The 20,752-nt window shown below is 40.4% G+C and overlaps 1 protein-coding gene across 1 annotated transcript in view; it reads left to right on the top strand.

Moving 5' to 3' along the window:
• LOC149541826 (uncharacterized) overlaps nt 1-20,752 on the top strand; it is a 323,442-nt gene that overhangs the window by 68,901 nt on the left and 233,789 nt on the right. Inside the window, exon 3 of the mRNA XM_089796893.1 lies at nt 19,026-19,093. Coding sequence (XP_089653019.1) covers nt 19,026-19,093 — 68 coding nt within the window. The remainder of the gene's footprint in view (nt 1-19,025; nt 19,094-20,752) is intronic.

Genomic DNA, 20,752 nt, shown 5'->3' with positions numbered 1-20,752 from the left:
CAGAGCTATGAGCTACGAAAGAAAGTAGGGAAACTTCAGTTACCATATTATGACGGCTCGGGGAAGTCTACAGCAAGAGCTTGGGTTCAAAAGCTTGACACATACTTTCAAATGAACCCTATGCCTGAGGAAGAAGCTATTAAGTATGCAGCAATATACCTGGATGGGTTAGCACACGAGTGGTGGCATCATGGTATGGTCACTATGGGTCATGCACACATTACCTCATATGTAGAGTTTACGGAGAGACTGATTGAACGTTTTGATAGGCCTAAGGATCGTACCTTCCCTATGACAAGCAGAAACTTGTATGAGGAGTTTAACAGACATGTTGATTCGATACAAGGAGACATTAGCACATCTTCGGGTAATGGTTTATATGCATCATCTTCACAGGTAGAAGGGGTTACAGATGTTGTGCAGGTTGAGCCAGTAGCATCAGAAGGTGATATCACAGGCACACCGGATTGTGCGATTGACACAGATAGTGATTCCAGTACAGTTGGCCTGGATGAAGTTACAGCAGTTGAGGATACTGTCATGTTTGAGGATAGTACAGTTGATCAGAAAGTGAGCATTCAGGACTTTGCAGAAAATGAGTATCAAGCAGAGTTGGATGCTTCTTGACATGAGATAGAGGCTAGTAGCTCTTCACTTGGTTTGGCAAGCTAGCTGAAGACAGGGGACAAGGATATTGTTGCGGCTTTATCTCATCATGACAAAATGCATGGATTGATTGAGAATCACATTTGGATGATTCAATTGCAGGAGAGACAGAAAGGAGTCACAACAGGTTCTTCTTGTGATGACTTACATCAGATGAAGGAAGGCTTGGAGGCAATGAAGGTAAGTTACATACACCTACTTTCAGATCGCGATCATCTCCTTAATCTTGCAGGCATCTATTTAGATGCATTGAAGAAGAAGGAGGAGGTTGACCGGCTTTCTCATAAGCTGGAGGATATTCGGAATTCCTTGGTGTGTATTCAGTTGGCTTTCCAGGATTCTGAGAGACATGTGGATGAGCTTTGTCTTGAGGTGAGCTCAGTTCGGGAGTTAGCGCGTATAGCAGGGACTCAGTCTTCTTTTACAATCAGATCACATGTTGATGATTTCTCAGAGATGACAGAGTTTACACGAGAGTCCTAGGATCTGAGTATTACAGATGATAGCTATTCTGAGGTTACTCCTTGGGACAGTGTACCAGGGATAGAGTATAGGAGTTCAACCAATCAGCACAATCATGTGTCTAGTCAGCTGAGAGTTGGCAAGTGAGACATTGCTATTGCGTGCGAACATTTTGATGCTGCTCGCCAGTTGTTAGCAGTTTATGGATGGGGTTCTCTTACTAGTGATGAGCAGGGAGGCAGTTATCTTTCCTTGACAGAGATCCACTCTTTATGGGAGGCTATTCGGATTCTGAGACAGAATTATATGCAGTTGGTAGCCGATAGAGATTATCTTATGGAGTGGGGGAGTACAACATACGAAGCATTATTGGCCAAGGAAGATGAGGTGAGTGAGCTTACTCAGCAGCTCGAGGTGACTTCTGAAATTCTTGAGAGTACACAGTTGGCTTTCGAGGAGTCACAATTTTATTTGGCTAAGGTGACCGTGGAGTTAGAGCGACTGCAGTCTTTACCAAATTCTGTACAGTCACAAGCTGTGGTGTCTGGTGATCCGAGGATGTCCATGGTCGAGATTGTCAAAGACAGTGGAGATGGGAATGCATCCATCCTTGATACTAACATTGGCATATCGGGTTCGTTCCCACTAGAGTCAGGATCAATTGAGTTGGGTGCTGCAACAGATTGTTGTGGTATGCCTGACATGGTGGTGGCCTCTAGTACTGATGGCACGGAGACTAGGGATGTTGTATCAAAGATCATGTGTGATATTGGTGAGCTGACAGTTGGCGTGGTTCGTGCTAGTAGTACTACTCCCTTGGTGATGTCTACGGAGGTAGTAGTCAGTTCCAACATGGTTAATGATCGATTGTAGTCTAAGCCACTGACTAAGATTGGCGCATTCTATCGGCATTACATTGTGAGGTATGCTCATCAATTTACCTTTGATGACCATGTTGATGAGATGATGATACAGAGATGTAGTTTGGTTCCTAGTGCTTGTCATCAGTTATGGGACGGTTTGACGCCTCGGGATGAGAGTTGTGATGGGCATGACATGGCGATAGGTTTTGCGGTTGACAGCTTGATAATACATGACTTAGAGCAGGAGTTTGGGAGTGAGGCTTCAGCAGTTGTTGTTATTGATTCTACGCCTTTGGCTATGACATCTCCTGACTTAACTGGTGATCAATCACAATGGGTTGTATCACTTGTTCATGGTGAGCTGTTGACTGAGGTTGGTTCTTTTTATCAGCATTATACTGCAGGGTATGTACATCAGTTAGCATTTGATCCTTGTGTTGAGGAGTTGATGGCAGGCAAATTTGGTCTAGGTTACATTTCTTGTTGTTTATATTGTGATGTCTTTTCACCATCAGCGATGCATGGGAGTTATGGTTATGAGACAGTGGTCGGTGATCTGCAGAGTTGTGTTGACTGCAGGAGTTGTGCAGTGTGTGGATTCTCCATACTTGCTGCAGTTTCATTCGGGAGCGTTCACCATTGTTGCAGAGTTGGATTATACATTCCGTATAGGCCAGTGGGATGGGTTGATGTTATTTACTATGTTTGCAGTTTGGGTTATCTACTCTACTTGGGTTCTAATATTTCAAGAGCTTGTTTCTTATGGGTTCCTAACTTTGGAGTTTGGGTGAGTTGTATTCGCCAATTTGACTATGGATTCCTCTCGATTAATTTTCAGAGGTTGTTGCAGGAGCCTATGTTGACTGACAACAGTATAGTTCATGACTACATTTGGGATTCAGGTGAATTGATTGGGTTGTTGTTCGACCATTGCTTGGGGACAAGCAATTTTGGGAAGGGCGGATTGTAATGTCCCCTTTTTAGCATTCATAGCATGATGTTGTCGTTAGCCTATTTCCCCATGGTCCTGTAGCCTAACCAGGACATTAAAGGGACTTAGAGGCTATTTGGCCTATATAGTTTTAGTTGCAGGTCTTTCTGAGGGGTTTTGAGACAACTTTGGGCATACTTACTATTTATAGTAAGTCATCTTGGATATGGTCGGACATCCAGTGGCAGCAGTATGTCGATGGTAATTGTTTAAAATCGACAAGAAGATTTGTTTATCATTGATAAGATTTGTTATGCATTGATAAAGCTATTTTATAAAGTTAAATTTAAATATTTAACTTTATTAATGCATAGACTATAGTTTGTGGGAAATATTTAAATTAAAAGAGTCCCCTTTATTTTATAACACATTGGAGACATAAGTTACATAAAGGGAGTTATCTTTTATCCCACATTGAGAAAACGAAAGATGAAGCTCTTGTGAGAACACTATAAAAGAAATGGAAGAGCTTCTTTTTAGCATGCTTGGAGATATCAAAGAAATTGGAAATTTTTTTGGAGATTATGTCTCAATAGTTTGAAGGACGAAATCCCTTCAAGCTGGAAATGTTGACGCCATTGAAAGATATGGTCTTGAGATTCAACATGGTAGCAATCCAAAAAAGCAGATACGAAAAAGCAGTCCGAAAAAGCGGAACCGAAAAAGCAGGCTGAAAAAGCAGTCCGTAAAAGCAGTTCAAAAAGTAGATCCGAAAAAGCAGTTCGAAAAAGCAAAACGGAAAAGCAAAGCACAAGGGGCAGCATTGAAGGAAATTATTACAGCCAACTACAACCAGGTTCTTTTGTTAGTATTGCTTTTTTAGGTGTTATAAGTTTCAGCTGTAAATGTGCATTATACCAGCATTATCATTTTGTAATCCATGTAAATGCCAAAGTCTTGGCCATATTTCATGAGCATTGTATTTTTCATTGCAATTAAGAAGAGAATATTTGTTGGTGTCATTTATAAGCAATTTAATATCATTATTTATCAGCTAGTTAGTTTGCATACCAACTGTTTGTAAAAATGCCAGTTGGCTGTAGGTGTTCATTTCTCATGCTTAGATCATATATATGCACTGAATATTGTCAAAATTAGTAGCATACTCATGTTAGGTCATTGTGTAGTCCATTGTAGTCTTCTAGCACAAGATTCTCATTGATGCAAATTGAAGAAAAAGTCATTTGAAGCTAGCTGAAATACTATATCAGTCATACGTCCCTTGCATGTGAATTGTTTGATGAAATTCCTTGAGCTTTCATCAGCATTTTTTTGAGGGCAGATTTGAGGAGGGTTATTACAGTGGTATCAGAGCTTGCTTTCAAAATGTTTGACGAAATGTCAAACAATTGAAGCATAAAGATTTTTGGTGTTTGAAGAAGTTATAACTTGTTGGGGTCATTACAAAGATGTCTCCTGCCGTCCGTTGTCCGTATCACCTCCTGTATCTAGCCAGGGTCTCTGCTGCCCTATAGTGCCCTTTTGCCCATTGGTTGAGTCTAAGTGTTTCCATTGTATGATAGGAGGTTCCTTGAGCCCTAATGGTCCAGGTCTCACCTCCAACTTGTCTTCTGGAATGATCTGCGCTGTAGCATTGAGAAAGAGGCCTATGGCATAAAGCGGCATATAAAATGTCTTATGTTGGAGTGTCATACATTCATGCATGCGTTCAGCCAGCACAAATGCCCAATCATACACCTTCCCATTCATTATGCCGTTCATCATGGATAACTATGGAAAGGAGATATTAGATGTCCTACTTGATCCAGTAAGTTTGCTCTTGACTAAATGCATCAGGCATCACCACGGTCCCTCCTGGATGTCTGTTTTCTTCAATCCCCTAGCTTTTGATGTTTCAGCCAATACTTCCTGTTCTGCTTCAGCTATGTCTCCACATACCAGCCTGATCAAAAACATTTTTACTTCCTTGGTAATCTTCTCGGGCTGTACTATTTTTCCTTGCGGCCCTGGTATGCCAAACACATGCTTGAATCTGTTGCTTTGAATGAAACTACCAGGTCTTTTCCTAGGTATGGAAATGTGCTTTTCTGAGAGGTCCTGCCATAAGTCTCGATCATGGTGCGTAGGGCACCCTTGTAGTCTTGAATGCAAAAAACAGGCATTCAAATCGCCCATTCCACTTGTGCCCTTCTAATGTTGGCTTTTATTGGATGAGTGTTAGGATTTTCTTGCCACCACTTCCTACAATCCATACTGTTCAGTTCCTCAAATGCTATATTCTGTGGTGTGATTGCAGCAGTTGCAGGTGCCTGTGCCTTACGCTTCTGCTTGCTGTTGCTACTGGTGCCTTCATTGTGCTAACCTGTGGTCGACATTTTCATGCCCTTTCCAGCTGTAGATTCTTCCAGTTCTCTTTTCCACTTTCTCTTGCTTGCAGACTCCATTTATTCCTCTGTTAGGTTAGGTGAGTTATTTCTCTGCACACAAATTTTCCTCTCCTTGAAGTCCGTATGGATGCATACAGCCCTCTCCTGGCTTCTATTGTACGAGTACAATCTTTTCTTGCTGAATGATATCTCCTCCTCTTGGCTGACTTCGAACCTATGATGGCATGTAAAACATTAACAACTATCTACCATTTCACCAATGGCTCTTCCTTTACTTCGTTCCTTGGCCATACGCTTCCCCCTTTCTTTTCCCTTTTGATGGCCGTATAGTACTTGTTTTACCTCGTCTTATGGCTGCGAGATATATAGAAGTGGCTGCACTAACACACTCAACATATTTCCCTGCTTTATGAAACTTGGCTATATGCTCAACAGGAAATTGAAGCCCAGCCTTTGAATTCCTTGAACGACCTTCTTTCCTTACTATTGTACGGTCTTTCGAATGCTGTACGGCCTCATTCAAGAAGCCACCACACTGGTACTTTTTTTATCCTTAGATCAACATACATTCTGTCCTTAGGGTGTTTTAAAAAAAAAAAACCATACCCTATCTTGAATCGACTCCTCACCTGCTCCTATTTTTCGTACGGTGCCAACATATAACAAAAGATGGCTGTATGGCGATTACATTCTCTACCTTATGTCACTTTGCCGTATGGTGAAGGAATTTAAAACACCATACGGGGCACATAAAACACCGTAAGGTGGGGAACATAAAACATTGTACGGTGGCCATCAGTTTGTCGTACGGTGCTCTTTAATGACTTTTTTTGTTTTAATTTTTTTTTAACTGAATTTTACTGCTCCTCGATATTTGCTGATGACGGAACAGGTCGCGCATGATATATTTTTAACTTGGAGCCATTCACCGTTTTTGGAATTTCCTGCCCGTCCAATGTCCATAATTTTATTGTTCCTTTATCACTACACGAATTTGGTATGGTCCGATCCATTTCACTTTAAACTTTCCCGGTTTGATTTCATTCTATCTGTCATACTTCAACACCATCTGTGCTGGTTGGAACTTGTTCAGTTTCAGGTGTTTATCATGCCACGCTTTGCGCCTGTTCTGTGTCACCTCTGTGGCCCATTGTGCTAATAGCCACTTCTCGAGTTTGTTCAAATTATGCAATCTTTCCTTCAGGCTTTCCATGTCACCTAACTTATTCTCCAGTGCGATCCTGATACTCGGTATCATAAATTCTGCTGGTACCACTACCTCCTGTCCAAACATCAACTAGAACAGTGTGTGTTCCATTGTCACCTTGTATGCCGTGCAGTATGCCCAAAGGGCAGAGGGCAGTTTCTCCTAGTCTTCACCTTCAACTGCACATGACTTGTAGATGATTGGTACCAAGATCTTGTTTGTAGCCTCAGCTTGTTCGTTTGCTCTTGGGTAGTACGGGCTTGATAGGGAGTGATATATCTTGAATTCCTTCGTTAACTGTTTAATGACGTGATTGACAAAATGCCCTCTACGATCACTCGTTATCTGAAGTGGAATCCTATACCGAGTGATTATTTGTTCATATATGAATTTCGCTTACTGATCACTGAGCTATCTGGTAGAGCTTGTGCTTCCGCCCACTTCGTTGCGATGTTTGTGAGTGCCGATCAAAGTTGAGGCATTGTGAGCAGCAGATCATTTATTTTGATTGGTACTTCAGTGTGTAATATTTGCCTTATGATGTTTTGTTCTGCGCAATTCCTTGTTGAGGTACTGGTAGTGTCCTTCAATTGTGATTTCTTTGCCTGTGTTGCTTTCTCAATTTCCACTCGCACTTCTTCCAATCTCTTCTTTTCTTCCATTGGGTTGGGATACAGTTTTGCTTGTTTACGTGTGATTGCTAAGACTTCTTCCTCGTCCTCGCTGAAGCTGATCAAATTCACTCTTGATTTCGGGCAGTTGGCATCTTCATGATCTCCAGGACCGCACTATCTGTATAACAACTTTGGTGTGTTTGCTAATGTACAGTTCCGTGCAAAGTGGCCCCACAAATTGCATGCTTGGCATTGAACCATCGGGTGGCCGTTTGCATCGTATTGAATTCGACTGCGGTTCCCATTATTATTGTTGGTATTGTTGTTGTTGGTGTTGTTCTATCCCCTTCTATTGTTTCTGTACCCACTCGAGGTGGCACCGTCATTATTTGTGTTTTCCTTTCCTCTCGACGTGGATGCTTCATGTGTTAGGAGCACTTGTTGATGCCCTCTTATTTTCATGTTGAAGGGGCATTCTTTTGTGGAATGTCCCATAATTTGGCAGATATCATAGAATTGGTTTTTCGGACAGGACCCCTTTGTGTGACCTTCTGTCTTGCATTCTGTGCACCATAGCTCGTTTCCCTTTGTCTCTTTTTGCATATTCTTAAATTCCTTCATCATTCTGATCATATCCTTCCGAAGAGCTCGGACCTTCTTACTGTCCTTTTTGTCACCACTGCTGTCTTCTTTCGAAGATGTGTCATCTGAGTCAGATGAGCTACTTTTCTTCTTCTTTTTCGTTTTTTGTTCACTCTTTAAATCCATCGCTTGATTGTATGCTTCAGTGTATGATGATGGCGACACAATCTTCATTTTCTTCCTTAAGTCCGGGTGTAGTCCTTCAGTGGACCATCTCTTTTTTAGTCCAATTGTCAGCTTACTTTCCATATTATTTATTAATTCTTTTTGTTTTCTGGCATATACATGGATTGTTTCATTTTTCCCTTGCTTTGTGGTGTAGATTTCTGTTATGATCTCATTGTTGTCTCGCAGCAATTGAAACTCGGTGATAAACTCCTTTTTAACTATTGCCCAAGAAGTTAATTTTTGGGGTTCAGCATTAGCAAATCAATCAATTGCTACACCCCTTAGGGTTATTGGAAATTGTGGGACCCATTCATCTGTGTCGGTTACACCATTCGCCGTCCAAATTGTTTCGCATGTCTTACAGTGTTTGATTGGATCGGCCATTCCATCTCCATCAAACTTTGACAATTTTTTCTTTGGTCTAGTCATTACTATTCGAGTTGGAGATACTTGTTGTGTACCTGCGCTGTTTTGGACAGTCGTCTTATTTCCAACAACCGTGTTACTTGGTGAAAAAGGGTTTTCCTCACGCGAAGTTGTTCCTCTCGGAAGTGTATCGCGGACAAAGAGTTCACTCCACGCTCGTGCTCTCTCGACACTCTGAGCTGTGCGAGTTAATTTTTTTCTGTTTGGATTCTCTTCCCTCGGCGTATACAGGTTTAGAAATTCCTCCCTTGTTTCTTCCACCAAATTCAACCACTGTCGAGTCTCTTCCAACAATTCTTTGGTGCTTTGGTGTCCATTGGCAATCTGCTGAAACCTCCGTCCGCGCTTCGCCTATTGTGCCAAAATTAAAATTTCTTGTGGGGTGCGTACTTCATCTTTTTCCTTAGCTTATTCTTATTTTTGTTAAGCTTCTTCATTCTGCTGCCTTCGTTCCAGGTCCATGGGGCAACGGCGCCAAATGTTTACCGTATGGGGTAAATAGTTTAATGCATACAGACAATAGACAAGAACTTGTAACACAACAGTACTCCTTTTATTATTCACATATATTCCGAAGAGATTACATAGTGCTTCCCATGATGATTACAACCATCATGATCCAAAGTCCATTTCGGACGGTGTATATATACCTTCTCGAAGGGGTGACTCAACCGTCGTGCCCATTCGGATATAATTAATTCTACTCGTCAGCTACATAATAATTACTGAATACATGCTAATCTACCCGTCGGTTGTTTTATAATTTTACCGACAAGAGGTGGCCAATAAATTGTAAATCTCTTAAACACATTGCAGCAGTAATTTGTGAAAATCTTTGAATTGCAATATATTCAGTGTGGCATTTAGCTATGGTTATTTTCAGTATCTCATTTGCTTCATCACTAAATTGGAGTTGCATTTAGTTGATTTGAAAATACAAATTAGGAGTTGAAATAAGTGGACAAAATAAATTTGTGAGATCTTTGATTCTATTGTAATTTGAAATCTATTAATTAGCCTAGTTAGTTGGAACACTCATTTGCATATATTAGTATTGTGCTTAATTTATTGAAGAATTCATAAGTTTAGTAGTGTGAGTAGTAGGTTTGTTTACCGTGGTATCAAAGCGATTTCCTGCCAGCCTGTAGGAATTGGGCTCAGTTTTTATTTTTTTCGGTGCTGACTTTGAAGATTTTCAGATCTGATTTCTAGAATGACCAGCACTTTATTTTCTCCAACTATGGACAGACATAGGACTAGCAGTTCTAGAGGGCAGTGGAGTAATGAGGAAGTTAGCGTAAAAATGAATGCCTTGCAGGAGAGTTTGGAGAAATTGAAGCTTCATCAACAAAGGTTGGCAGAGAGCTTGTCGGATCTCACGACAGTTGAGAGGGCAGCGAGGTATATGGTTTCCGCCTTTAGAAGGCCGACATCGAGGTTGCAAGGAAGGAAGCTTGAGTTTTTTCTGACAGGTGTCCATGATGTTGATGTACCTATATTAAGTACGACCCTTCCTAGCCCATCCACAGTGTTGATGATGGACTCATTTCATAGAGATCAGTAGATGTGTCAGTACCCTTGGTGGATAGTGGCATTGAGCTTCAGCACGTTAAGGCTCCCAGAGTTGTAGCTAGTGCAGAGACAGTTGATACAGTTGTTACTATTGACACTACTGACTCTCTCGAGGAGGGGATTATTATTTGAGATTTGTATGTGAGTTATCACAGTACTACTCTAGTACAGGAGGCAGTTGCTTCCTCAGGTGGGACCAATGCATGTATGGAGTCACCTAGCTGTGATGTTGGTGATTTGTATGTTACAGCAGAGTTAGTAGATGTGGGTATATGCTCTAGTGTTATTGATTCACAACTTGACATTGAGTCATGTGTGCAGTATCAGGTGTAAGCAGTTGAGGCTTTATTAGGAGATGTGGATGTAGATAGTATAGACACATCTGATGATACATTTGATGATGCTATGAGTTGCACTGGGTACGATATCCCTTGCCAGGTATTGGCTAATGACTTTGAGGAGGTTTTGGATGGGTTCCAAAATCGATGTTTACATGATCTTACGATTGAGATGGAAGCGGAGACATGCGAGGAGATTGATGTTGCGGGTTCTTCCATTTCTTGAGATGAGGAGTTGTGCAAGGATGATGGCACACGTATGAGTAATCTTGTGGTGGGCAGTTCTGATTGAGTTTCCTAACACAATGCAATTAGTGAGACAGAGAGATTGCATAGGAGTCAGGGGTTACAGAGGCATCATGTGATCAGTTAGCTAAATGTGAGTGATAGTGACATTTCTTCAGCTCTTGGGCATTATGATGTTGTCCATCAAATGCTAGCTACATCTGGTTGGGGTGCTTCTATTTCTGATGAGCGCAGTGATAGTACGCTTTCTCTAGAAGAGTTTCATGCTCTTCGAGAGGCCATTAGGCTCTTAATAACTGGTCTCACTTCCCATGATTGATAACTACACCGACTGGGGGTCTAGGGGACATTGCCCCTAGTGGAGTCGAGGGGCAGCGCCCCTGCGGGGTCCTGGGGCGATATAGGGCTCGAGGGCCAACGCCCTCGCCACCAAGACCAAATTAACACTCTCAAACCCACACAAAACTGCATGGAACACACCATTTTTCTGACTTTCATCCGATGCCATACTCTTTCAACTAATTGCTTACGTTTTACCACTTTTTATGTCTTTTCCTTCCCTTCGGTATCATATGCTACTTATTTTGAACTGTTTCGATCTGTCGTTTTTTTGTCTTTTTTGGAACACTTCCTGTCCCCTTCTATTAGTCAGCTTATTCTCCCACCAATCTTGCAAGGGCCGTACAACCACTTCTTTCACTCTTGGGCATACGGTCCAACTTTGCTTGTTCAATTGTTTAGGCTGTATGGTCGTACGAGGCTCTTATAGGCTTCTTCCTCTAATCTAGCTGTATGCATTGGATGGGTGTATGGTATTCTTTTTTTCCTTAATCCATGTGATCATGTTTGTATGGTTCAATAACCCCCTTGCCTTTGATGTCGTACGGTTTGTACAGTGTTGCTACATCCGGTGATGTGTTGACCGTATGATATGTCTTCTTTCTTGCTTTCCATACTTTTTCCCTTCCAATTTGCTCGTACAACTGTATGGTATCGGTATCTTCCTAGTGTTCATTGCTCTCTGTCTTGGCCATACCTTTTTCTTCTGCTTCTATCGGTCGTACGACTCTCTGTTTGGCTGTAAGGTACTTTTTGTGGGTCGTACGGTGCTCTCCAAGGTTCTCCTTGAGTTCGTACGGTCCAATTCACTAGCTGGTTATTGCCCGTATGGTGATACTTATTACCCTTTTGAGCTGTACAGTGTGTCATGTACATAATCTTCTCCTGTCTCGCCGTACGGTGGATCACCTGTGATTTCCTGCCGTCTTTTGCTTGGCCGTATAGTGTCCTTCCTAAGTTGTACAAAGTTTTTTTTTTCTTTACTGCCTTCCTTTCTTGCTTACGCTCCTAATAGGCCATACGACCCTGTTTTATGGCTACCGTACTCCCTTCTACTCTCCTCCACACGTGCCTGTACGGACAAATTTCCTTTTGACGCTTGTCGGTACGGTGTACTTGCTTTGCTCTCTCAAAAGGCCGTACTACTATTTTAAATGCAACAATTTTTAATTCTGGATTCCAGTTATTTCCTACCAGTATGTTTTTTGGTTCAATATCATTTCTGAGGTTCATGGTTTGTACTGTGGCCTCTTCATATTTTATCGACTTATCTTCATTGAACGTAGGGGCCGGTGTTTCATCGACCTGTGCTTCTCCTTTTTTTAGTTCACTATACTCCTTCGGGAACTCGTTTCTTCTTTTTTCTTCTTCAACGCCCAACATGTTGCAGCTTGGGAAGAGTTCGTAATCCTCCATCTGCCAGTGAAATAGTCTGTTCACCAAATCTAGATCGTCCTCATTTGACCCTCCTAGTCTCAATACTCCCTCTTCATTAGGTTCCATTCTTTTCTTCCCCTTGTCATCCCCTCCACCTTCGCCTTCAGAATCCGACGACACTGCCTCCTCACCTACCATTTGTGTGTGCAGGTCAATTATGAATCTTCTATGGATAGGGTATTCTTCTTCCAGTCATGCTTAACCTTTGCTTGTATGAGCCATCCTCTGCCCAAAATGGCGTCATATTCTCTCCTTTTCAGCGGGATGACGATGAAATCGAGTAGGAATGGCTGTGTTCCAATCGTCACTGGTTGTGCCATTAGGACGTCGAGAGGTTTAATGCCATGTTGGTTCGCTGTTAGCAACTGGAATGTAGGTGGCCACAATTTCGTCTGTCCTAACCTCTTCTAGGTATCCTCCGGTAACACATTCACACCGGACCCTCCGCCCACAATTGTTTTTGTCAGAACAGTTCCCAGAATTCTCATCTCGACGATTGCCGGATGTCGTCCGGACGTGAGGGCTAACAACATTGGATCCGCTGTACTTTTTTTGCTTTCCTTTCCCCTTCCATTCGCTGCACTTGCTCCACTTTCCTTCTCCCATCCGTGTTCTGGTAATTTAGTAGTTGGAGCAATGTTTGTGAGTGCCAATCAGAGTTGAGGCATTGCGAGCAGCAGATCGTTTATTTTGACTAGTACTTCAGTTTGTAATATCTGCTGTACGATGTTTTGTTCTGCGTAGTTTCTTGCTGAGGTACCAGTAGTGTCATTCAAGTGTGCTTTCTCCACTTGCGTCGCCTTCTCAATTTCGGCCTATGTTTCCTCAAATCTTAGCTCTTCCTCCGACAGGTCGGGGTACAGTTTTGCTTGCTTCTGTGTGATTGCTAGAACCTCCTCTTTGTCCGTCTCGATGGTGATCAAATTCACTCTTGATTTCGGTCACTTGGCATGTTCAAGATCTCCAGGACCGCACCATCTGCATAACAACGTTGGTGCGTTTGCCGTTGTATAGTCTTGGGCAAAGGGGCCCCACAAATTGCATGCTCGGCATTGAACCATCAGGCGGTTGTTCGCATTGTACTGAATTCGACTGCGACTCCCATTATTATTGTTGGCATTGTTGTTTTGCCCTCGTCTATTATTTCTGTACCCTCCCGATGTGGCACCCTCATTACTGGTGTTTCTGGTCCTTCTTGATGCGAAAGCCTCCTGGGTTAGGAGCACTTATTGAGGTCCATTTGCTTTCATATTGAAGGGACATTCTTTTGTGGAATGTCCCATGATTTGGCAGATCTTGCAGAACTGGTTCTTTGGACAGGATCCTTTTGTGTGACCTTCTGTCTTACATTCTGTGCACCATAGCTCATTCTCCTTCGTCTCTTTCTGCATGTTCTTAAATTCCTTCATCATTCGGATCATATCCTTCTGGAGAGTTCGGACCTTCTTGTTGCCCTTTTCGTCATTGCTGCTATCTTCTTTCGAAGACGCGTCGTCGTTTGAATCGGATGAGCTACTCTTCTTCTTTTTTGTTTTCTGCTCACTTTCTAAGTTCGTCGCCCGATTGTATGTTTCAATGTATGACGATGGCGGCACAATCTTCATTTTGTTCCGTAACTTTGGGCGTAGTCCTTCAATGAACCATCTCTTTTGTAGCCCATCTACTGGCTTACTTTCCATTTTGTTTATTAATTTTTTTAATTTTCTGGCATATACTCGAACTGTTTCATTTTTTTCTTGCTTTGTGTTGTATATCTCTGCTACGATCTCATTGTCGTCACGCAGCAATTGAAATTTAGTGATAAATTCCTTTTTAACTTCCACCCAATTGGTTAATTTTTGGGGATCCGTATTGGCAAACCAATCAATTGCTACACCTCTTAAGGTTGTCGAAAATTGTCGAACCCATTCATTTGTGTCAGTTATGCCATTCGCTGTCCAAATTGTTTTGCATGTCTTATAGTGTCTGATTGGATCGACCGTTCCATCACCATCAAACTTTGGCAATTTTTCCTTTGGTCCAGCCATTACTATTCGAGTTGGAGGTACTTGTTGTGTACTCGCATTGCTTTGCACACCCGCGCTGTTTTGAACACCCGCGTTGTTCTGCACACCTGCGCTGTTCTGTACACCTGGGCTGTTTTGAATAGTCATTTTATTTCTGACAGTCGTGCTATTTGGTGAAGAAGGGTTTTCGTCAAGCGAAGCTTTTCATTTTGGAAGTGTATATCGGATGAAGAGTTCACTCCACGCTCGTGCTCCCTTGGCACTCTGAGTCGTGCGAGTTAATCCCCTTCTGTCTAGATTCTCCTCCCTCAGCGTATGTAGGTTAAGAAATTCCTCCTTTGCTTCTTCCACCAAATCCAACCGCTATCGAGTCTCTTCTAGCAATTCCTTAGTGCTTCGGTGTTCGTCGGCAATCTGCTGAAACTTTCGTCTGCGTTCGGCCTGTTGTGCCAAAATTAAATTCCCTTGTGCTGTGCGTATTTCATCTTTTTCCTTTAGCTTATTTTTATTTTTGTTCAGCTGATTCCGTATTAGTCTTCATTCCTCTGCCTTCGTTCTAGGTCCATTGGGCAATGGTGCCAAATGATTACCGTATAGGGTAAATGAATTAATGCACACAGAGAATAGACAATAGACAAGAACAACAATACTCCTTTTATTATTCGCATATGCCAAAGAGATTGCATAATGCTTATGATGATGATTACAACCATAATCCAAAGTTGTACATATACCATTCTGAAGAACTTTCCCGAAGGGGTTCGTTGGCTACATAACAAGAACCTTCCCGAAGGGCCCTGTCGGCTACATAACAATTACTGATGAAATCAACCCGTCGGCTACACAATATCTACTGACGACAGATATGAATATTTTGCAAATTTTAGAATCCCAAGAGGTACCTCAGATGCATGGAGGCAACAACTCTATGTTTCAGATAAGTTTTGACGTGGGATTATTGGTTCTAGATAGTGTTGTGAGGTTTTCACACCATTGCACCAACATTTTGGGGACCCCCCTTTTTTTTGATCGCCTCGGCAAATTTTTGGATTGTCCAACAATTTTGAGATTTCAGGTCTTGGACACCTTCAGGGCCAGTGAGGAGAGGGTTAGATTTATTTTCACCTGGTTTCAACTTGATTTTCCAGAGCCACCAATTTCATCCTTAGGCCGAACAAATTTTAAAGAGCAACATTTGGCAGGATAAAATTGTAAATTTTGTACTTAGACATTTTTTTTTGAAAATTTGGATATAATTGTATAAAATTGGATAATTTTCAAAAAATGAAAATTTTGTTAAATCTGGTCTTTTGGAAATTCTTGATTATTTTTGATGAAAAGGATTAATTTTTGTGATGGTGAAATAAAATTGCAAAATCGATTTTAGGCTCTAGAGAAATAATTTTATTTGTGTTAAAAAGCTAAAATTGCTTAGCTAAATCGATTTGGAGAGAAATTGCAAAAAAATTGGTTTTAATAGATTAAAGTTGCCTTGAAAACTTTTTGCCTTTAATGAAATTGGTAATTTAATATTGAAAAATGGCTTCTGGTTAGCCAAAATACAATTTTAATGACGTATTAATTGCTAAATCCTCATTAAATGGAAATATTTAACACCCTCAAGGCATTATTTAATTTTTTTTTGCAATTTAGAACTAATTGGCAATTTAGAAAGTTAATTTTCATCATGGCAAAATTAATTTTAGCTAAGTATTTAATTGTGGGCCATAATTTTGCATCAATTATTTGTTTTTCTTTCTCCCAGGGTCCAAGTCGGCCAGCTTGGAGGAAATTAGAAAGTTGGGTATAAGAGGAGGCCTCTCTCCCATTTCTTCCTCACTTCTCACTTCTCCTTCTCAAGGTGTTGGTGATCTTGCAAGAGCAGATCTGCACTCTTCTTGCTTGGCAAAATTTGTGGAAGGTGAAATTTGTGGGAGCCGAAATTTGTGGAAATTCTGATTTTTTCAAGAGGCTGCGATTTTTGCCCTAGGTTGGGTAATTTTATTTGGAGGTGAATTGCATGATAAATTTCTAATTTGCAAAGGGATTTGAAATTCTTGAAAGTCATATCCTAGGTTCCAAAAAGTCGCTGTAATATTATTGGTTAAGGTGAATTTTCATCATCTAGAGTTGCAAGGGGTGCTTAAGCTGACATCCATCTTTCGTTCTAGTCTAAGGATTGCTCCGTTTGGTTCTTCTTGCCTTTTGGTCCACCACTCTACCATCCTGTAATAGGGCGACGAGCATGGAGGATGGTGGTGCAAGTAAGAATTCCAAGCGGGCGAACACTAAGAAAGACGAAGAGGATATGATGCCCAAAATTTCCTTCTTCTCGAAAATGAAGAGAATAACCGACACCAATATCTCTACAGTGGACATGATACGGATGAAGGACAGACTAAAGGAAGGACAATCCCCCTTGGTTATAGGTAGAGGTAATTTCAAATCATTTAGAGTTGCAAGGGGTCCTTAAGCTGACATCCATCTTTCGCTCTAGTCTAAGGATTGCTCTTCTTGGTTCTTCTTGCCTTCTGGTCCACCACTCTACCATCCCGTAATAGGGTGACGAGCATGGAGGATGGTAGTGCAAGTAAGAATCCCAAGCGGGCAAACACTAAGAAAGACAAAGAGGATATGATGCCCAAAACTCCCTTCTCGAAAATGAGGCGAATAACCAATACCAATGGCGGTACCATAAAAGGATATACAAAAGGCAGTTGCACATCATGGCCTAGGCATCGACACTTCCATTATGACCATGATGAGCTACAATGGAGCAGCCCTTTATTTTGAAGACATCAGAGAAGAGGATGTCAATGAAACAGATTTTGGATCGAGGTTGGATGAGTTGGGGAAGGTTGCTGTCAAGAAGAAGCATTTGGGCACCCTTTCCTTTCTCAATGCTTTTTTTTTGGATTTGAGAAAGAATATAAGAAGGATCATGAAAAGATACTATAGGCAGCAAGCAGCGTGGCGAAGTTAGCGGAACTTAGGGTGAAGCACACATCTTGTCCTCCTATAGAAGAAGTTAATGAAAGGCTAGCTAAGTTTATTGCCTTAGCTAAGAAAATGAAAGAAAAGGGAAGATTTATATTAGAAGATCATTTGATGTAAGCCCAAGTGGCAATTTCCCTTTCTTCTAGAATAGGACAAGTGTCTATTTCTGATTGGCCACCATTTTGGTGCCTTCTCATTGGTTGCCACTTTTTGCATTTTTTTCATTGGTCCATTGATGAGGTGGCATCTTCTCATGGCCGATGGGGTGGCAACCCTAATTAGGGTTTTGAGGATCCAATCTGGATCGTTGATCTTGTTTTGATCTCCACCATTCGTTGTATTTCTGGCCCCTATAAAAGGCCATTTGCTCTCATTTGTAAAGTGGTTGGAGAAATTGTTGCGAAGATAATACCAAAATTGCTCTATTTTTCATTGTTGCGATTTGCATGTTGATTAAGAACATTGGGTGTTATTACATGTTCTCTACTTCCACTTAGTTAGATTTCTTTCAAGTTGTTTTAAGCTGGTTTCATTTCAAGTTGCTAAGTAGGAGTGAAGTAGATGGATAGTTGTATGGTAGCATTGGTAAATGTTTGATAGGGATCAATACTAGACCACTAGCATCCTAGCGGCTGGTTGGGAAGCTTTGTGGGGTAAGCTAGTTTATTATTCCTTTGAATCGTTGCACCTGTGGAAGTGAGGCCGCTAGTTAGCTCTCATTAGGTTCGATCCCCATCCATTTGCTAACCTTCCATTCATAGGAGTAGGAGTAGAATACTAAGTAGCTGGGTAGTCGAAGCTTAGAGAAGCAAGTTAGAGGAGTAAGTTAAGTATTAGAGCACATCCATTCACCTTCCACAACCATCGCTTTCCCATCAACATCATCACTGGCAGACACATCCTCCATCACCACCACCATCAACATTATCTGCCTCCGCACATTTCACAAACCGAGTCGTCATCTCCATCATTCCACCAAAGTCCAAGTCATCCTCGAATGAATAGCGTAAGGCCGTCTACGTGATTACTAACAAATCACATCGATAAAACTGAGCGAGTATCCAATGGTGTAAGGAACATTGGAGCTATTGCTTATGTCTTCATGAGTAATAACTTTTCAAGAGAGGAGTTGCATGTTTGATATCCCATATTGAATATTCAAATCCTAATATGTTATGTAAGTGATACGAAACTCGCATCAACAGATAGTTATTAATGACTTCGGATAAAGAGGAGGTTTGTTGGAGTATTTTATATTACTTCTTTCAATCGTATTTCTCTATCATATTTCCAAGTCTAAACAATATGCTCACCATATTAATAATTGTTTACTGTCATGGATAATTGTTTGTTATTGATTTTGTGAATGTGGTGGGTATTCAAAGTTCATGCACACTACATCTCATGTACTGTATTTTGATGTGATTAATAACCTGCTTCGAACCTTTTGATTATAGTCTGTTTATTATTATTTTTAATTAACAGATTTTCATAGTTTGCTGGTCAAGTGGTAAATTGTTTTAGTTTTATCCAATATTGCATAAAAATTGATTCATCCACTCCTTTTCCATCTCATATTTAACATAAGAAATGTATTTACATAAAATATGCTCATCACTGCTTTCCTAAATGGGACTGTTTTTGCTATTTGTATTGAGACAATTTTTGAATCTCAAATCTGATCTTTTATTACATCTTTCTAGAGGGAGGAGGACTTCTTGGAGCTATGGTCTCGCTACAGTAACTGTTTGGAGAAAGTGAATTTGAATGGGTATGCATTTTGCCAACACGTGCTAGACTTTCTTTGCCTCATCATCTTGGATGTTTTAGATTTCGCATTATGTTAAGTCTTGGGAAAATGGTACTATTGTATTATGAAAATTGACAAACAAAAATATACGCTACTAATGGATATATATGAGACTTTTACTTTTCTTACAGCTAGTTCATAATTATAATAGCAAACAGATTCCCCATGTAGGACACACAAATTACAAATTGTGTCGTTTTGAGTCATTGGGTAGGTAGATGTAATAGTTCCCATTCTCAGGACAAAACTATCATACATCATGTATTAAAGAAGAAAGTAGTCCTTGCAATGAATCTATAGATCAGAAAAGCCCAAGATAATGAAATTTGGGGCATATTTTTGTAACTCATCAGCCTGTTTTTTGCTTCATCCATGTAAACCGCTTATAGAGAACATATAGTTAGTCATCTCTTTTTTTGGTTCCTTTAGGTTGCTGCCAATGATTTATTTTCATCTTCTTTATTTCTTTTCTTATATTTGTTTTTGCATGTTATGCTTGAAACCTTGCATCAGACCTTTTATTTGAGTGATTTGAACATTAGAATCCTCTTGGTGAATTGACGTGCCTCTGATTACTTCAGCACTATGTACTTTGGTGCATAGTGGTAAAAAAACTTTTTTCGGGGGGAATGAAATGAAAAACGAAGAGATGTTTTTTTTCAGTTGTTCAGGATTAAATTGGGAGAAAGTGCAAACCAAAAATGCCAAAAATTTGAGACACAACTAAGGAAAAATTATCATTTTTTATATTTGAATGTAATTTAATTATAGATATATTTCTGATTACATTTCACACTGCATGGTACACAAATACATAGTTTATTTCAAATTTGAAAATCAATTACAATCTACATATTTAGCTTATGTGCAAGCTACAAGTTACAAAGTGACAAAAGATGAAGGGAGTCATGTAGAGTCCCTATTGGATAATTTTAACAAAATTGCAAATTTTCTGATCATCTAGTCCTATACAATTTGTCAAGTAGATGGCAGAAAATTGAGCCAATCAATATTTATGAATTTTGTGCCAAGGTACAGCTAAACCTATCTTTTATTATCATGGGCATATTCACAAGTACCTGCAAATATTGAATGATTCATGGACATATACAAATAGATACCATATTTTAACCTTTTGTTAACAATTTTACAAACAGTTGGCCAACATGACTCTTGCTGGTATTTGATGTCAAGATACAATAGTCACAGCAATTGATATGTATATACATTAGGAAAAGCATGGAATAGACAGTTGATATCTATGCATCTTTCATTACAAAACCTTAAATTTGTCAAATGCTAATATTTGTAAAGATCTCCAACTGGTTTTAACTCCAACAACATCAAATTACTTCACTTTTAGATGTTTTACTTTTTGTGAAACTCTTTGCATGAAACCTCTATCTCGCTGTCCTTTATTTTTAGATTATTTTTGCTAGCTTGAAATGATGCCAAATGTGATTTAAATTCTTTCGAATGCTTAGTAAGATGGCTCTGCATTTAACTATAGTGCAATTGCAATTCTTTTGACCTTTCACATGCATATAGATGTCATACACAAAGGAAATATGCACCTACAACAGCTTGACATTAATACAAACAGTTGGCATGAAAACTCAA

The sequence above is a fragment of the Cupressus sempervirens genome, chromosome 8, assembly GCF_028749045.1.
Source record: "Cupressus sempervirens isolate cs-2001-9-10 chromosome 8, ASM2874904v1, whole genome shotgun sequence".
Classification (NCBI taxonomy): domain Eukaryota; kingdom Viridiplantae; phylum Streptophyta; class Pinopsida; order Cupressales; family Cupressaceae; genus Cupressus; species Cupressus sempervirens.
The sequence above is the reverse complement of the archived record's forward strand: the minus strand, read 5'-3'. Positions and strand labels throughout refer to the sequence as shown.